Here is a 20,729-nt window from a genome sequence, read left to right on the forward strand (position 1 = left end):
ATTGTTAGTGTGAAGGCTTTACTTAATTTTATGATTAATGGTAAAGCTGGTCTCTCTCCATGTTCAAAGTTATTTGTGAGGGCAAACTGACAGATGACTTAAGATGTTAATTATTTAAGCTTTTAATTTACCCATTGAACGGGTCACCTTGGCCATCATCGCAACAATTGCTCCCCCTGAGAGATTTGGCAGGAGCCGCCACTGAATGTACAACATGAAAATGGGCTTTATATCTTTCTGCCTCCAGTTCGTATTTATGGCATATGGGCCATTACACACAATCTGAATGCTACACTGCACTGTGTTTTAAAAATCATAACTATCTGTATTACAATCTGTTAAGCTGAAAGCTCAGCTTTCTGAGAATTTCAAATAGAATGAATGGAATTTGAGGTCAATGTTCACAATACACATGTGAATCACAAAATACAGAAATGGCAAGCATGTCTTCGTATCAGCATCACAAGCTTAATCATTAGTAAAAGTGGTTTGAGTAAAAATTAAGGAGGCTTTATGGATGTTGTTTCCCAAATGCACACCTAAGTTGTAGCGGGATCACCTCAAGGCCATCTGATACTACAGCTAAAGTGAGTGGATTAGGGCTAATACACAGTACACTGTGGGGTGAAACTGAAGGCATAAAAGACAGGGACTTTATTAGTGTGTGTGCTTCTGGGCTCAAGACATGGGCTTATGAGTTTAATTATCTACTTCCTGTTTCTCTGTGCACCAAAAAAAAACCATCCTACTATCACAAAAAAGAGGAACAGACTGGGCATGAACTTGTGTACCTTTCTCAATTGACCTGACCCTGCGTGCTCTCATCTTCAAAGCAGTATGCTTTAACATCTTGTCCAGGTCAGCACCACAATGATCCAATGCCCCTTCCCTTCATTCACTTGGGCTTGCCAGGGCTCTAATCTGTTTACTGATAATCAGCACTGTGCACACAGCTGTGCTGCATGAGGCCTTCAGTATACTGTTGTGTGAGATTAAAGGGCCGGAGCAATTAAAATTCAAGTAATTAGAGCAAATAGTGAAAACCAGGCGGCAGGCCAGCGATCGATGACTGCAGGTTCTTCATTCTGCTGAGATGGAATGTAATTCTTGTAAGGACAGCAAGGGGCTTTATTTTTTTCCTTATTAAGAAAACGTAGTATACTGAGAGTATAACATTTTGCAAAGAATTGGAAGGACCAAGGAAGGATGGAAAAAAGGTTAAGGCACAGAAAAATGTGTGCTCGAATCTAGCATTAGTAGTCATGTTTATATGTTTATACAATACAAGTATTAAACACTTACAAAAAAGACTAGTCAGGCATAGCTTTTATGTAAGCAGTCAGACATTTGAGAAGTTTTATATATAACAGAAGAGAGATACCAGCTCCAGAGCTTTGGCCATTCTACCAACCTCAAACATAGCCAATCATGCATGTGACCAGTCGATAATGGTAGTGGGCTAGCATAACTGCCTGAATTTCTGCACATCCTCATGAAAAGTGCTAAAAGCCCAGTTCATTTTTATATATCAAATATGTAGAAACTTAATGGACTTAAAGCTCCACCCAGATCCATTCATAAATTTTTACTGACCAATCACTGCAAAGAATTGTGGTGCTTCTGGATCTGAGTGACTGTTCCCAGATGCCTGAAATCCCTCATACTCCTGTTAAAACGGTAGCATAATGCATCCTTAGAAGCCAAAAGACTATTACTCAGGGTGCATGAGACAATTTACAGAGGTGCAAGAAAATGCTAACAGAAGTGCCAGGCCAGCAGGCCAGTGTGAAAACACTGATCTGCATACCCACATACTTGCATACCCCCCCCCCCAGCTATGAATGAGTGTGAGTGACTAAGCAGGTGATGCCCTGTGATAAGCAGATTTCCAGCAGATTTCAAAGATGAAATCTTTGGTACTGGAACAGTGTAAAGGTCCCTTAATGTTCAACTTTTGGGACACAGGTACAGTAAATGCATTTAGGATTAGTGAATTATACAAAGTGCCTTTAAGCTGTTGTACAAATATATCTCTTAAACTATGTATTTGATTCTATGCTTGTAAAGGGGGTGGGTCTTGCATCACCACTCAGGCACTAGGATGCAAGAATTAAAGAACACCTGCAAGAATTAAAAACTGAGCCCACTTTGTGGGTTCCTTAACTAAGGTAGATATACTAAAAAGGCGGTAATCAAAATAACAGAAACAAAGTAACAAATAAAAGACACAAAAACATCTGTAGACCACAAAAGAGAAAGTTAATACAAAAGGAAAGTTGGAGAAATGATAACTGGTTGTCTTTGACAACCCAGTTCTCTAAAAAAAGAGAAAATAAAGGAAACCAAGAACATGCCGGAGAACGCAGGCCGAGCAGGACACCACTTCACCAACTGGCACAGCGTGGGTCCAAACGTGGGACTGGCTTCAGATTAGGGCACGTAGCTTCTCATAGAAGCCTCTAGTCAATGCAAGGAACTATAAAACTTTCTCCATCAGAAAATGATCAATCCAAGTTGCGGTAATAATACATTTTGACCCAGCATACTTATAGAATTGGTGTGTGTCATAATTGCATACAAGTGGCCAGAATCAGTATAGTATTGATGTTATTGCTAAGAGGAAAATATTGCGCAAATCAAAAAATATCAAGCCGACAGCATCCTGTAATCAACAAGTGTCCATTATAAAACGGATAGTTCCGGTCCTAAAATCTGATTGGCTGAGCCGCGTTCGAAGCCGTTGTAAAATCCCCGATAAACGCACACCTATGACCACCTCACATCATTCCATATTAATACACCACTGAAAAGAAAAAGTGAATGTTATGTTCGCCCTCATGTTGCCTAGCAACACTGTTAACGAACTACCTGGGGTCGTGAAGGAATGCTTTTTGTAAGTGTTTTTGTAAATAAAAACATTTATAAATTGAACATTGTTGTATTTTATTATATTTTATGTTGACCGCCGTTTTATAAAAGCAATAAGCCACGAGAGACCGTGCGTTACTGCGATTTTATCACGGGGAAGGTTGTTTTGGCATGACGCGAAGCGTCGTTAAAGGTGGCGCAGCAGGATATTCCACTAGCACACTAGCGCCGAGATTCTAAACTCCTCGGTTCGAAACTCGCCGTTGCCACCGGTCGGCTGAGCGCCATCTAGCGGGCATAGTTGGCAGTGCCTGCAGCAGACACGATTCTGCTAGGGCGGGATGACCGGACTATGTGGGTGGGGCGACCGGACTATGTGGGTGGGGCCTTCAAACGCTGTGTTGGCAAATAAAGAGTGAATAGGTGAAAAAGGGTTCCGCAAAGGGCTGCGAGCGGGTCAGAGGGGGCATGAGAAGCAATATACCCACCTCAACTGCAATCAGGGATCCCCCAGCAGCGGAAGACAAATTGACTATGCTAAATTGGGAGAAAATGGAAGAAAATGCATAAATAAAATAGAAAAAAGTGTTCACTAATAAAAGACTAGAGAAAGATTACCACTCATTGTGCATGAAAAAGAAAATAGCTCCAGTCTCTAAATGTCCACCTACAATCCATGCTAGTCAGTTTAAACAGAATTAAAAATCCTAATAACACTGTTGCACCTGATACACTTACAGCATAACACACACTACCATGTCATTACCATGTTAGTATCATTCCACCATCCAAACATCATTTTGTCAGTAGGGGACACATGGGGTTTTTCTTATAATAGGGGTGACAGTGTACAAAGCAACAAATAGGCTCCAGTTAGCAATTGCATACCCCAGTTTATCCGTAGGGTAGGTGTTGTTTATAAAATAACCAGTGCTTAAAATAACTGCATGCTTGTTGAATGTTTAAATTCAGACACGGTTTGTCTTTGTTCTGCTATTTATCCTACTATTGTATGTAAAGCACTAATTACAGATTTTTAATTACAGCCTCGTTTTGCAAGCATTCATTAGCTGAGAATCTAACTTACTTCCCGTCTGTAGAGACAGCAAGAATCTATTTCCAGATGCAATTAATTTCAACTTTGCGCAGTGAATTTCACCCCTGTAATATTATCCAAGTGCAAGTACACGATCAAGATCCCAGAACTAAAAAGCATCTACACACACCCCAGCTACAGCACAGTAATAGAGACAGTTGACCATATTTGGGCAGGAGGAAAGCGGAAGCTGCTCAGTACCACCCACACCCCCACTCACACACATATGGGCGGTGGGCATGAGGTAGACGATGAAGGACGATTCTAACAACGCTGACATCACCACAGAGCCATTTTTGGGACAGAGCTAGCGCTTGCTCTCTTTTACACTGTTCTTGCATCTTGTTCTCTATGCAGCAGATCAGGGTGTACTAAGGCATGTGTTTGGTCTATTTTTAGAGCAGACTCCTCAGGAAAAGCCGTGTTTCTCCATCAGTGTGGAGGCCATGTCAAAGCGTGCCGGAGCTGAAGCATCTTCACATAATCTCACGCATCACTTAATGCAGAAACCAGTCGGAAAAATCTGCCACATGTTGAGATTTCTCCTCTTAGTAACTGCTGTTAAGAGACTCCTGTTGATTAGATGCTCATTTTGACTAGTTATTTTTGTAAGACTTTAGTGTTTTGTATTAAAATCATCAGACATTGGACATTTCCTTTTATTTAGTCATGATTACCATGCAGCAGTCTCGTCTATCAAATGCTGTCTAGCACATTAAAATGTAAGGAATAATACAAGCTTCATATAAGGCTTACAAAGCTTATTTACTTATTTATAAGGATTTTAATGTCATGTTTTACACATGTTGGTTACATTCATGACAGGACAGGTAGTCACAGGTTACACAAGATTCATCAGTTCAAACACAGTCATGGACAATTTTGTATCTCCAATTTACCTCACTTGCATGTCTTTGAGCTGTGGGAGGAAACTGGAGCTCCTGGAGGAAACCCACACAGACACGGGGAGAACATGCAAACTCCACACAGAAAGGACTCGGACCACTCCACCTGGGAATCGAACCCCGCAACCTTTTTGCTGTGAGATGACAGTACTACCCACTGTGCCACCCCCAGATTATTTTTATGTAAAAAGCGGCTGACTGAGGCCCAAGATGGCACTTACTCTAAAACTATGCTTATAGACACCCAAGACATTCCTATCCAGAAGATTTAATTTAATTTTCATGTTTTACCACAGCTTTATCCTGCTCAGGGTCACACTGGGTCTTGACTGACCCCCTCAAAGGTCCCCTTCCATACACACAGCCCCACAACATAATACTACACTCATACTGCACACAGTGAATAGACCTGTCTTGTAATTGTCTTTTATGGCAGCTCACAGCCTCGAGTGGGCACTAAAAGAACATTATCATCTAGGATAAAATGATCACGCAAATAGCAAACAGGGATAAAGGAATATAAGTAAAAGCACATGCGCTTCTATCAAGACCTGAAAGTCCAGAAGCAAGGCTGCTTTACTCTTGACTCTCTTGGCTATTAGGCCTGAGTAATTATGGGCAAACAGCACCAAATATTCAGTATCAAAGAACCAATTTATACAGAAAGTACTACACAATACCTAATTTGTATCTGAAGTATCAGTCTTTGGTAGTCATCTATATGCTACAGATGTTGTGGCCACTGTACTACTACTTAAACTATTTAATATTAGCCAATGACAGCTAAGTGAATGTAAACTGTATAAAAATAGCAAAAGTGTAAATGATAAAGCAAAGAAGACCTAAGAAACTTGTTGAAACACAAAATACAACCAAAACTACTGCTTTGCTCAGTAGTCTTCCACACTTTCCATCAAACTCCTTGTTGGGGATGTCTGATTCATTAGGCAGGAAACACCCCGGACAGGTCACCAGTCCATCACAGGGTAAACACACACACATTCACACTCCTACACTAGGCAAGTTTTTTAGTAGCACCAGTTGGCCAGATTGCATGTCTTTGGACTTGTGGGAGGACTACGGAACACCCGGACGTAACCGACACGGACACAAGGCTCTAAACACAGTGAGCATTATTTTGATACTGGGTCATTATAGACATTTTTGAAAGATGAATGCATAAGAAAGCAATATATTATATGCATAAAATGACATTAATAACTGTGCTGTGTCTCAATGTGTTCCATGCTATATTTGTACAGTGGTGTGAAATCAACCTGGGAAACAATGTTCTCAGTCAAATAATTTGTGTAAACATTAAATACTAGAATAGCACTGGTTCTGGTGGCATGATCATTTTCTCAAGGGTGAAAAAAACATACAGTACGGTCTGGATAGAACAGCATAAGATGAAAAAATTCATTATAATGCAAGAAAATTTAATATATATGCTTTGCTTGCATAGGGTGTCCCAAGTTTACTGGCTAAATAATTAACTATGCATTACACATTTTATATTACCCCCCCAGAATGACAGAGGAGTTCTATTCCTCTTGCAAATGCTCTCCTAAATGCGATGGGCACTATATCTACATTCTATAACTCACCAAGATCTTTAGAGCCGTGACTCTCGCTGGCCAGTTCACCCATCCTCACCAGGGCATCGAAGTAGCCTTTTGCTGCAAATGTCACACCTGAAAACATGGAAGCATTTGGGACATCAGAGATGGGAATGTTCTAGATCTATAAGATCCCTGGGCATCCCTTGACCCGTAATGGCTTCCTTAACAGGTGTGGCCAGGGTTTAGAATCTTTATTTCATTATGGATAGGTTTGGGACTTGGAATATTAAATGCCAACTGATGCCAAAACTTTATCACTTCAGCTTTGGATTAAAAGTGAAAACTGGTATTGTATGTTTCTATTAAAGAAAGAAAGTACTCTTAAAGAACATACAAAAATAAGGTAAATTTGATAGAGCCAGAAAGTTACAAATTGGCAAAGTCCCAAACAGCTGTTAAAATCCAATAGATGAATCATATTAAGCTCAAAATCCTAAAAAACAAATGAATCATCCAATTGAACTTTAGGATTCCCTAGTGTGTGAGGATGCATCTTCTACAATGCAATAATGGGATGGCAGGTGGGAGCGGTGGATGTAGTGCACGCACGCTTCTGCTTCGACCAGGTCTGTATAACTGCCAGCTAGATACCTAGGTAATGGACTCAACACTGATGCAAAACCCTGTCACACCATAATACAATGCCTGGTTCTTGGCAGATTAGAGGCTCAAATCTGGTGAACTTCTTGGAGCACTGGAGCGGCAGTGTGGTGAGACAGAGATTATAATGGGGGCTCTGGTTAAAAAGAGGATTACAAACAGGTTTTAAATAGGAGCCTTAATATGTACAGTGGGGCCAAAAAGTATTTAGTCAGCCACTGATTGTGCAGGTTCTCCTACTTAGAAAGATGAGAGAGGTCTGTAATTTTCATCAGAGGTACTCTTCTACTATGAGAGACAAAATGAGAAAAAAAAATCCAGGAAATCACATTGTAGGATTTTTAAAGAATTTATTTGTAAATTATGGTGGAAAATAAGTATTTGGTCAATAACAAAAGTTCAACTCAATACTTTGTAACATAACCTTTGTTGGCAATGACAGAGGTCAAACGTTTCCTGTAAGTCTTCACCAGGTTTGCACACACTGTAGCTGGTATTTTGGCCCATTCCTCCATGCAGATCTCCTCTAGAGCAGTGATGTTTTGGGGCTGTCGCTGGGCAACATGGACTCCACAAATTTTCTATGGGGTTGAGGTCTGGAGACTGGCTAGGCCACTCCAGGACCTTGAAATGCTTTTTACGGAGCCACTCCTTTGTTGCCCGAGCGGTGTGTTTGGGATCATTGTCATGCTGGAAGACCCAGCCACGTTCCATCTTCAATGCTCTCACTGATGGAAGGAGGTTTTGGCTTAAAATCTCACGATACATGGCCCCGTTCATTCTTCCCTTAACACGGATCAGTCGTCCTGTCCCCTTTGCAGAAAAACAGCCCCAAAGCATGATGTTTCCACCCCCATGCTTCACAGTAGGTATGGTGTTTACTCAGCATTCTTCTTCCTCCAAACACGACGAGTTGAGTTTTTACCAAAAAGTTCCATTTTGGTTTCATCTGACCACATGATATTCTCCCAATCCTCTTCTGGATCATCCATATGCTCTCTGGCAAACTTCAGACGGGCCTGGACACGTACTGGCTTAAGCAGGGGGACACGCCTGGCACTGCAGGATTTGAGTCCCTCTCGGCGTAGTGTGTTACTGATGGTAGCCTTGTTACTTTGGTCCCAGCTCTCTGCAGGTCATTCATCAGGTCCCTCCGTGTAGTTCTGGGATATTTTGCTCACCGTTCTCATGATCATTTTGACCCCACAGGATCGAGGGAGATTATCAATGGTCTTGTATGTCTTCCATTTTCTTACAATTGCTCCCACAGTTGATTTATTCACACCAACCTGCTTGCCTATTGTAGATTCACTTTTCCCAGCCTGGTGCAGGTCTACAATTTTCTTCCTGGTGTCCTTCGACAGCTCTTTGGTCTTGGCCATGGTTGACTGTTTGAGGCTGTGGACAGGTGTCTTTTATACAGATAACGAGGTCAAACCGGTGCCATTAATACAGGTAACGAGTGGAGGACAGAAGAGCTTCTTAAAGAAGAAGTTACAGGTCTGTGAGAGCCAAAAATCTTGCTTGTTTGTTATTGACCAAATACTTATTTTCCACCATATTTTACAAATAAATTCTTTAAAAATCCTACAATGTGATTTCCTGGATTTTTTTCTCTCATTTTGTCTCTCATAGTTGAAGTGTACCTATGATGAAAATTACAGACCTCTCTCATCTTTCTAAGTAGGAGAACTTGCACAATCAGTGGCTGACTAAATACTTTTTGGCCCCAATGTAGCTACCACCAACTTAACAATCACTTTCTTCTTACATTACCATTATTCCTATCTTACTGTGTACAAGTGAAAAAATAACTGAAAATTTTATCTGCTCTGTGTTTTTTAGTGAATTTCAGATTCACACAATTTATAGATGCTTCTATTCAAACAACCAGCTCTAATAATGTCCAGCTAGGTTGTAAGAAGCAGTTTATCTGCAGCAAATATTCCCAATTCCAGTCTTAGTTCCAAGTCTACTTTGTTTTTGTTGGTTTCAACCAGTGGTTGTCAATGTGGTCAAATTCTACAGTATATTACATTCCTAAAAGGGCTCACCACTGTTCCAAATCTTCTCCATTTGTGGATAATGACTCTCACTGTGGTTTACTGCAGTCCCTGAGCCTTAGCAATGGCTTTACCACACTTCTACATCCAGAAATATAACTACTACTAAAAGATGTGAATAAGAATGTGTATACAGCCTTGGGTTTATGTAATTGTTGTGGCTTAGCTTTATGAAGAGAACCATTGATATAAACCTTGTGGATTTGAAATAGGCAGACGAGGGATGTAAAAGCTGGAAAAGCAGTGTAAATGAAAGTCATTTAAAAGAAAGCCTCATAAACCTGCTACATCCCAGTAAGCAGGTTATTAAAAAACCCTATTCAAAGTACTCAGAGAGCCTATCTGTACTATTAATGCATTGGTTCACATGTAGACCATTTACTATTCCACTGAACACACATTGCTCATCGCTAACGGTTCCTCCAACCCAGTGGCACTGGCTCAGGCAGGCTGGCACTGACAAAAACAATTCCCACTCTGGGCATCGAGACTATTTTTAGCATGGCCCATTAATCTGCATGCATACATATGTAGATGTTCTTTTGCGGTTGCTGCTACTTGAATAAGTAATTATAACACACTCCCCTGTACTAATTAAGGAAAATGGATTTACTGGAGTCAGTTCACTACAGCTAGGATAATCAACAACTTATTTGATGAATACTTGGACTAACTGCCTATACTCTTAACCCTTTAATGGTCTGCTGAACCATTTGGTTTTTTGGTACTTTGAGTCTAAATACTTGGGTAAAAATAAGCTGTATTTAAATAATCTTGTTTCGGCTGTATCTACTCCTTGGTTGACATGATTTATACCCAAAAATATTGGTAGATGACACTGGTTTTAAGAAAACAGCCATTCTAACCTATATGTCAACTTGAGGCAGGCATCTGATGAAAAGTTGGATCATTTTTGTGATCATCTCATAATGTGTGCACTAGTAAAAGTTGGTATAGTTCCAAAAAACTAAGAAATGCAAAGTAATATTTTAAACATTATTTTATTGGTTAAGAGGGTTAAGAATAAAAAAGGCTGAAACATTCCTGTAAATTTAAACTTCTGGATGAAATGTAACCAGGTGTAGTAGTGAGATCACTGTTTGAAATGTTAATTGGGTTACAGGAGGTCCCACCCTTCAATTAAAGCCAACATATTTTTTCACTCCTGTCCTGAAGGCCCACCTCCATGCAAAGTTTGAAATTTTCTTTCCTCTCAGAACACCAGGCTTAGCATATAAACTACTTATCCAGGCTTTGTTTGGTAAATCAGATGTTTTAAAAGCAAGGACAAAATCTCTGCAGGGAATTTAGAAGTTTAATCCATCCTCATTTATTCAAAGCAATATTTAAATCAGCATTTAAATATTACAAAAAATTATTATTATTATAAAAAAAAATCCCCATGCATACAACAGACCCTTAAAACTGATGTAAAATCCAGCCACATGCCTGGTCTTCGTCTACCCTTGTACTCATACATCACTGTACTGCTGCACTCCCTTCGCTGGCTTGCTGTAGCTTCCCAGCTACAATTTAATACAATAGTGGTCTACAAAGTCAAAAATGGACTAGACAAAAAACAACAGTTTTCTGTATTCTTCAAGCCATAAGCCTGATTAGACCGATCATACAAAACTCAACAAGTACAAGCATCAAGGCTCTTCTCTGTACTGGCAACCCTGCGGTGTAATGAACTTCTGGTTTCCTAAATGAAATTCTGGTAGTCTTTAAATAATGACTGAAGACTCACATTTTAACTACGTACACGCAGCACTGATTGAACTTTGACCCAGTTTGTCGCTGTCCTTTTCAAAGCGCCTCCAATGAGACGAAACTGTTTGATATGATGTGGTAAAAGGCAGGACAAACAATGCTTAACATGAACAAAACTTAACGTGAACTTATTGTATTAAAACAACGACCAAGGCATTTATAATTCATTGAGAGAACTTATGACCAGTAATAACTGAGAGAAGTTTAGTGTTCCTAAGTTGTTCTTTTAGTACATTAAGCCACGTTAAGCTTTTTTCATGATGTGTGTTAGACTCTCTTTAAAAAGCTGAAAATCTCAGCGTTTCTCAGCACCCTGAGCTATAACAAGTTTGATTGTGAAACAGTGAGGAAAGTCCAGCTTAACATAGATGTGTACAGTATGTGGATACTTTCAAAGTGGATTTGACGATTTTTTTTCACACAAATGCATATTCGTGTTGTGGAACACTTTGATGACGTTTCAACACACCACTTAAGCCAAAGGCTTGCGGTGAGCGAAGCGCAAAACGCTTCTCATGTAAATGCGCCCTAACACTAAGCAAGCAGTAAGCACAGTGGTATTTCTCTATCCATAAATATTCCAAAATGCTCTGTGTTGAAACCATCATCTGATCAAGACTGCCAGTTCATGCATCAGATGATCCATATGACTGAACAGCCCCAGTTTTGAACATTCCATAGAACTTTTTCCCAGAACTCTGCACGAATATCCAAATTTCTTTTGGTGTATTTCATTCTACCCTTTCTATGCGCTATAACAGCCTCCACTCTTCTGGAGAGGTTTCTGACAAAATGTGCAGTGATTCTGTGTAAATTCTGGCAATTTTGTCAAAACATTGTGAGGTCAGACACTGATGTTGGGAGAGAAGGCCTGGCTCACAATAGACATTCCAGTTCATTCCATAGATGTGCAATAGGTTTGAGGTTAGGCCACTGAAATTCCTTCGCAAACAACTCGTCAAGTCATGTCTTTATAGACCTCACTTTGTGCACAGGGGCACAAAGCTGAAAGCATATAATTTATTTCATATCACTAGTGTGATATACCTGTTGGCAGTGGAGGTACACTATGGGTGTGTTCGAAAAGCTAGGGAGCTCTCTACATAGACAGCATTTTACGTCATCCTACGTGCGCTCCCGAGAATGAGGCTGTTCGAAATCCTAGATGCCTTAATACCCTCACTACTTAGGTATCTTAAAATTTCAATGTTATTTTAACTCAAGAACAAGATATTTTCAAACGTAAATAAATTATCATTGATTTTTAACTTTTATAAACTTGTATAAAGTGTTTTTATTTGCAGGTTTGTCAGCGAATGTAACCGTTTTCGGTACACAAAGGGAGATGTTAGTTGACATGCAAGCGCGCTGTGCCACCTCATCCCTTTGGTTTGAATTACAAGATGCTAAATGCGAAACCCGATGGAATCGCTGTCTAAGTAGCGCGTTCGAATAACCTGACTTATAAGTCATTGACTTATTAGAATCCTCTCTACTGAGGCAGCTGCCTATGTAGGCAGTAAGACAGCAAGGCAGCTCCCTAGGTTTTCGAACACACCCTATACCTACCTAGTGATAATGATGTTAAAATAAGCTTGTTTTGTTACTTTTTGCAGGTTTTGACCATCTTTGTTCCGCATAATCGTATGCACTGTTCCCTTTTCCCTTCCCTTGGCCTACTTCTGCCTGGTCTGCGTTCCACTGTACCTTTCATGTTTCCAGCACAAAATTTTGCCTGGACTCTCCTTGTGTGCACTAAGACCATGTCTGCCATCACAAGAGCAAAATTCTAAAATAAGTAAATATATCACTTACACAAATAAAAACAAAATGACATATGACATATACACTGGGGTCCCTTAGACACACGGACAGATTAGTTAATGAAGCCATGCATGGGTGTGAGGGATGCCAGGCAGGGCAGATGAATTCTGACATGTAACATATAATATCAATATCAGTTTAACAGAGAAAGCCAAAGTTCACACAATAACACACAATTCAACATTCAATACATTTAAATACATCCTTTTACTACATTACAGTTTTACTAAACTAATCAATAATGTAGATGTGATAGGTGAAGACAACTGCTTATAAAGCCAAGCAATCATAACTTCACCAGAACAACTGAAACCTTTAGGGTTTAAATGTTATTAAAAACAGAGTAAGCCAAAGTATTAGTCTTTACCCATCTAAAGAAATTGCCCAAAAAATAAGCATGCAAATATCAGTGTACTCACTGGAGAGAGCCTTCTCATACGTCTTCCCCATGGCTACAAAGTTCCTCAAACAGGGGTTAAACTGCTCCATGATGGACTGAAAAGAAACAAGTTTGGGTAAATAGACAGCTCCATACGTAACCCATGTTCACATATTCATTCAGACACACGAAACATATTTAATTCTGAGGAAGCTTAAGGATCTTTGCAACTTTGATAAGAGCCAAACTGTCTCAGAGCATCTCCAGAATGGCAGGTCTTGTGATTTGTTCCCTGCATGCAGGTAGTACCTACAAAAACTGGTTCAAGGAAGGACAAACCTTTCACAGGAAATATGTTAAGCTAATATTCGGGTAGCACTGTCGCCTCACAGCAAGAAGATCCTGGGTTTGATCCCCAGGTAGGGCGGTCCTGGTCCTTTCTGTGTGGAGTTTGCATGTTCTCCTTGTGTCTGAGTCCAAAGTCCAAAGACATGCAAGTGAGGTGAACTGGAGACACTAAATTGTCCATGACAGTGTTTGATATAACCTTGTGAACTGATGAACCTTGTGTAACGAGTAACTACTGTTTCTGTCATGAATGTAACCAAAGACTGTAAAACATGACGTTAAAAACCTAATAAACAAAAGAAATAAACAAGCTAATATTCTCCAAGGTAAAATGGTTTCGGAACAACAGTGCATCATTGTTCGCTTGGTATGGGGCTGCGTAGACACGGACTGGTCAGAATGCCTGTGTTGACGCTGCACTAGAGCATCATGACTGGACCATGGAAGCAATAGAAAAAGATGGCCTGGTCTGATGAATCACTGTCTTTTACATCATGTGGACGGCCGGGTGAATGTGCTTACCTTCTCACTTATGTTTTAAAGCCAGTAGCCTCTTTTAGTAGGTTAGTGCAGCCTACTAAAATTGTTTTGAGCAAAGATCCTTATGCTTGTAGGGCCACTTAACCCTCACTTAACCCTCAAGCCGTAGCCTAGTGGTTAGGGTACTGGACTAGTAAAAAAAAGGTCGCTGGTTCAAGCCTCACCACTGCCAGGTTGCTGCTGTTGGGCCCTTGAGCAAGGCCCTTAACCCTCACTTGCTCAGATTGTATACTGTACTGTAAGTCGCTTTGGATAAAGTCGTCTGCTAAATGCTGAAAAATGTGAATGTAAATGTCAATTGCTTAGACTGTGTACTGTAAGTCGCTTTGAATAACAGTGTCTGCTAAATGCTGAAAATGTAAATGTAAAATGATTTAGGAATGGTTTAAGGAACAGACTTCAAGATGTTGATTTTGCCTTCTGATTCCCCAGATCTCAGTCTGATAAAGCATCTATCTTATGTACTGGACAAACAAGTACAATCAATTGAGGCCCCACCCCGCAGGACTTAAAGAATCTGTTGCTTACACCTTGGGGCGAGATACTACAGGACACTTTTGGAGGTCTTGTGAAATCCATGCCTGGATTGGATGGTTTAAAGCCATTTTGGTGGTACAAGGGGAACCTATACAACATTAGGCAGATGCTTTCAACGATATGGCTTATGGGTATATATTTTATTTTATATAATTTAATAATATAATTTATACACCTGTTGTCCACGGGTGTGCCTAAAACACCTGAACTCATTTTTATAAGAGGTGTCCACTTACTTTCAACCAAATACTAAGCAAGCAGTAAGCACAGTGGTTTTTCTCTATCCATAAATATTCCAAAATGCTGTGTTAAAACAAGTCTCTGATCAAGACCGCCAGTTCATGCATCAGCTGATTCATATGACCAAACAGCCCCAGTTTTGATTATTCTATAGAACTTATTCCCAGAACTTGTCTTGTTGCAAACTATAACAGCCTCCACTCTTCTGGAGAAGCTTCAGACAAAATGTGCAGTGATTCTGTGTAAATTCTGGCAATTTTGTCAAAACATGGTGAGGTCAGGCACAGGTTGGGAGAGAAGGCCTGGCTCACAAAAGACATTCAACTTAATTCCAGAGATGTGCAATGGGTTTGAGGTTGGTACACTAAAATTCCTTTACAAACATGTAAGAGGTGTCCACTTACTTTCAACCAAATACTCCTAGTGTATTATGTAGCATGAAGTCAAAGTTGGACTAATAATTTAGGAAGGCAAAGTCTAGAGTCTTGTTTAAAAGAAATTAGCATAAAATCTTCTCTGGTCCCTGCAGCACAACCCAAGAGTTAACCTACACACATCAACTCTATACCAGAACCAATTCAACCTAGTCTGTACATATATGAGAGGTGCTGAATGAGGAGGCGTCAAAGTGAGTGGTAAATTACATACCTACACTGACTCATTCCCTTCCACTTTCCCAGCTGCCCTTAAAAGTATAGTTGTTTCATGAAACAAAAAGCTTCCGCAGGCTACCTCTACATCCTAAACAGAATAATGTCCCTCCCTCACAGAGCTGCTGTTCACATAACAAAAAATGACCTTTCCCTTCAGCAGGTGACCTTGGTCTCGTTTCATGGGCTTTAGCACAGCATTGTTGAATGGAAGTGTAAAGAACATTTGAACAGAGGAATTCTGTCTTGTAGACCAGCCCTGGTAACCCACTGTCCTGCACAGTTTCATGCTTTCCTTGTTACCAATACACTTGACCCAGCTTAAGGAGAGCTCAAATCAGGTGTGATATTAACAGAAAAAAATAGAACATTAAAATTTGAAAAGGGCAGTGAGCAGCCAGGACTCAAAGTTCCTTTAAAGGTTGAAGGGAATGTTTCTTGTATGCACATGGAGACATCACTAGCTATAGTCAATCAAACAAGGTCATATCCTGATAACATGCTCAACGAATTATTCATTGGAATCGAATCAGGGAGCTGTGCTCTTATCTATGGTAAAGATTCTCCATGAACTCCATGAATCAATTCATTTGTTAAAGAGATTCAGATGTATAAACCAATCAGAGCTTCCGAATTCAGATTTAGGGCGGAATTTCAATCTCTCTCTTCATTGGTTGTTGTATAAGTGACAGTTTAGTGAACGAATTTAGCTTTTTAGCTTCAGTTTTAGCTTTTTACAGGGATGGTTTTCATTAGTTAGAAGGACAAACACAGTTGGAAATGGATTTGAATATTCTGGGAATATTCTGGAAACATACAAGATGGTCTCCAAGAAGACAAAAAGTAGATTATATCCCTAATGGAACAACACACAGATAAAGATTTGGTCTCAATTTGAAGAAAAGAAGCTCGGGTAAGCAGCGGTAATGATTTTTATGCTGCTGTGTGGTTGATCTGGGTCGCGGTGCTGTTGTTTCCCGTGAGTTTTTTTTTTTTTGCAATGATAGCAAATCATTATCAAATATTAAACGTTTTCGGGATGTTTTGTTTTTCGGGAAGTAAATTGGACAGCATAAATGTGATTGTAAGATTCTGCTGGTTTGTTTAATATTGTCAATATGAATACAAATACAGCCTTGTAATAATCCAAAATATAAACACTGTAATTCTGTCAGAATGTATCAGAACTACAGTATTTTGTGTATTTAAGATAACAAACAAAATAAGCCAAAATACAGGCAGTAGACTGCCATTGTACTTTAAGTTTACATTATATAGTATCGTATCGTATCTTATATCGCCACTTCTCAAAAGCATATCGAGATCTGACTTTTTTTAGTCATATCGCAGAGCCCTTAAATTCTAATAATAGTTCCAAGCAGTTTTTTTTTACTTGTCACATTCACACTGCTACTGATTGATTGGACTACACATACAAAAATATCCACTGTTTGTAAATAATTCAATGTGCAAATAACAGATGTAGCATATCAAAGGGTAGTGTTAGCTTAGCGGTTAAAGTACTGGACTAGTGATTGACAGTGTACAGTTTTAAGCCCCAACACTGCCAAGTTGCCACTGTTGGTCCCCCGCACAAGGCTCTTAAATCTCAACTGCTCAGTCACAATTGATGTAATGAATGGTAGAATGAAAACACATTTGGCTCACTAAAGAACAAATGATGAGATTTATGCTTCAACTAAAAAAAATGAAATACTGGAAATGTGCTAGTGTGTGTACGCTATTACATATGAGGAACCTCACCATAATTACCACCATCACCATAAAAAATCTGTGCATTTCTGCTATCAGAGGGAAATTCTTGAAAAGAAATTCTGACAATTTTGACTAATTCTGTTGAAGAACAGGTTTTGAATGCAAACACACCAGCTGAATATCACTCAGGAAGGTTAAACTGCATGCCAGCAATCATAAAGATGTGAAAAATGTAATGCTTCACATGTTTTCCGAGGAGCAAATGCAGACCTTACTCATTTTATACATTTCAGATAGGCATTCGTTAAGTCATTTTTGCCATTTCCCATTTTTGTCAAAGCAAATCAGCCAGGATTTCCAGCTGTGCTGATTACACTGGCTGCTGGCTGTCGAGTAAATGAGTGAAAACAAACAGAATAGATACAGCCGCAAGCTGCGATTTCCAGGGTTCAAGCACAAATTAGCCCAATGTGGCCCAATATGAGAGTATGAGACCATTCCTGAAAGAGGATAGGATACAGGAATGTTATATCAATGTTATATCAATCAGACAATATTTGTTATCTAACGTTATCTTGTTATGCAATAGCCTGCAAAGCGTCAGTGCTATGCACTTTTGAAGGTTCGACAATCAATTGTGAAATGCTTTCTGAGTTAGAGCAGTATATGTGTGCTTTGTACATGAGAGCAGTATATGTGTGCTTTGTTCTTGGCTTGCTCCACTCATGTATCTGATTGGCATCTGGCAATAACACTGCTTAGAAATTCCAATATTTTTTGATAATTATTGAAGTTTGAGTTCTCTGGTTTCTTTGATGCCACATTTGTAAATGTGGAGTGAAGGTCGCATACTTCCATACTAAACAGTACACAAAAGCGATATGCGAGAGCAGTTAGTATGTCCGAATACATAGTATATAGGGATGCGATGCGATTCACGATACTGGGTTCATGAGACAATTTTTTCCCAATTTTTTTAAACTGAAATTGAAGACAAATTATGACAAAGTTTCCTTTTATTATTTCTCTTAAAAAAATAAAATAAAATACTGTATTTGTGATTATCTTTTATTTACCTACATAATGAATGGCCTTTTATTTCTGAGGTAGGTACAAACAATCTAAAACAAGACCAATTTGGCTGAAAACCCCCGAATTTGGCAACCAGGCGTATAGCGCCAGTGACATCAACAAGGCGAGGTGTATAGCGCCAGTGATCTCTGCTGTTTAAAGTGAATATCGATTCATTTTACATGTCAAATCGATCTGAATCGTGGAATTTTTGAATCGGTTATTAACAGTCTTGTGGTGAATCGTTACATCCCTAGTAGTATACATAAAACAGTACGCAAAACGTACCCGGATTTTCTACTGCCTGGGCAGCCGTTTTTGAGTATGCAAACGATGCACACTTACGGTCCGATAATCTATCCCATAATTCAACTGGAGCTGCAAAGGCATTTGTAGCGAAGAAGAAAGATGGTGGAAAGCAGAGTAAGACAAACATTAAAAATGTTATGATTGCGTACAACCCAGAATAACATTATGAGTAGCTTTGTGAAAAACTACAAAATTAATTTTGTCCAATTTTAAAATGGTTTTAACTGTGGAGATGAGACATCATGCATCAAGTGACGTTGGTAGAATGGCGGACGTAGTACGTACGAGGTTGTGTGCATACCGCACACTTGCGTACTGAAAGAACTTACTACTTTACCAGCCGAGCAGTGCATACTGCCTTGAATCTAGTGTGTACTGTTTAAGTATGCGATTTCGGGCGCAGCCAATGTTCTCACTTAAAACTGATGCAAATTAGTTCAAAATCTAAGAGGGCGGAGCTATATGGTTTTAAAAGCTTTTTTTGCAGGGCATGAGACAAGTAAAGAACTTTGTCTCTATGTCATTTAGGGTAGGAGATATGGACCTTGAAATTTTTCGCTATATCACCACCATCAGGCCAATCGAGCTGAGCTCAAGCACCTGAATAGCAGGAGGGACTACTACCTGCTGACCAAGTCTCATGTCCATACAACTTATGGTTTGGGCTGTGTGTTTCGTTTTAAGGGCTTCAGATCTACTTTAACAGGGTGTATTAAACTTGATAACCTGCAGTCACCAACATCAAACATTAAATCAGTCAAATAGTAAAATATAAACAATGAATTTGAACAACAGTTTTTAGTAACCAATTCATAAAATAAGTGAACTAAATACAGGGACAAAGTGTGTAGACACCCATCTACCTAATGGGTGTAGCTACTTTTGACACATCCACTGCTAACAGCATATAACCATGCAGAAAAACAAAGTATCAAATTTAAAGTCACTATGCACTTTTGCATGACCCATTTTTCCTCAAATCATCAAAGTTTTAGCTGCTAGATGAGCTCTCTGGCCAAAAAAAGCAAATACAACCATTAATTAAACCAATAATACATTAAGTGCATCCCTCCTTTCTTATTTAATGCCAAACCAATTGGTATCCTACTGGTAAAACAACCAGACTGAATCAGAATTGCTTTTGAATAATGACAGTTTACAGCACAAAAGTTTATTGCAGCCGTGCTCATTAGAGGGCAATTAATGTGGGAGAGTTTATGGTTTGCTGTCTAATTACTAGGGAAGTATTCAAATGTCTTTCCAAATCAAATGTTACAGGCAGGGATGTTTTTAAATCAACACGAAGTAAAATTGATTTTTTAACAGGTTAAGAATTTGTACAATCATGTGATTTCTTAAACAAAATCCAGATTCCAGTTACTGCTGGCTAAAGACTAGCCCACTTCTCTCAGAATCTTTTTTTTTGAACAACCATAACACACAGAGGAACACGATATATACCAAGTACTTCTTCACCACAGGTGCAGATGCCTTGACAAGACAATATGCAGCAAAGCTGATCATCAGTTGAGCTATTACGCTTAAAAATCACAAATGAAAGAGCCAGTTAGCATTAGTATGGAGTCCATGTTAATCTCTGCACATGTGGATCTGTGTGTAGGGCAGTTGTAGCCTAGCGGTTAAGGTACTGGACCAGTAATCGAAAGGTTGCTGGTTCAAGCCCCACCACTGCCAGGTTGCCACTGTTGAGCCCTTGAGCAAGGCCCTTAAGCGTCAATTGCTTAGACAATATACTGCCACAGTACTGTAAGTTGCTTTGGATAAAAGCGTCTGCTGAATGCCAAAAATGTAAATGCATTTTGTTTTAGAAAAATTATGAGGATATTTTGCATCATGTCGCAGTATGAAGGTAAAACCCTTGTTATTATCTTATAATAACTACACAATCATTGTTAGGAAGAGCTTTAATATACCGACTGCATCTAGTCTTTGACTGGCATGTTTAATTAGTGCTTGTAATGAACGGTTCAAGACCTACTTGGTATAAAAATTGGTTTCGCTTATGGTATTTGTTCATCTTACTTTTGTTCATTAATGCCATGTTTGCTATGCTAGAATTTTTATTAACCAATAAAGCAAGTGTGACTTCTTGATATGAAACTGTAATGTATTTTGGTGGGATGCTATAAAGTGATACTATAAAATTTGCATCCCTGTTCATATTAAA

General features: G+C 39.3%; 1 protein-coding gene across 5 annotated transcripts in view; it reads right to left on the reverse strand.

Annotated features, from left to right (window-relative positions):
• Positions 1-20,729, reverse strand: part of baiap2b (BAR/IMD domain containing adaptor protein 2b) — a 71,379-nt gene that overhangs the window by 37,181 nt on the left and 13,469 nt on the right. For 4 of the 5 annotated variants that reach the window (XM_063002886.1, XM_063002887.1, XM_063002884.1 and 1 more), the window contains exon 2: positions 13,171-13,246. In XM_063002886.1, coding sequence (XP_062858956.1) covers positions 13,171-13,246 — 76 coding nt within the window. Of the gene's footprint in view, positions 1-6,476; positions 6,564-13,170; positions 13,247-20,729 lie in introns of all 5 variants that reach the window. The other variant, XM_063002889.1, reaches the window with a different exon arrangement.

Source organism: Trichomycterus rosablanca, chromosome 10 (assembly GCF_030014385.1).
Source record: "Trichomycterus rosablanca isolate fTriRos1 chromosome 10, fTriRos1.hap1, whole genome shotgun sequence".
In the NCBI taxonomy this organism is placed as follows: Eukaryota; Metazoa; Chordata; class Actinopteri; order Siluriformes; family Trichomycteridae; genus Trichomycterus; species Trichomycterus rosablanca.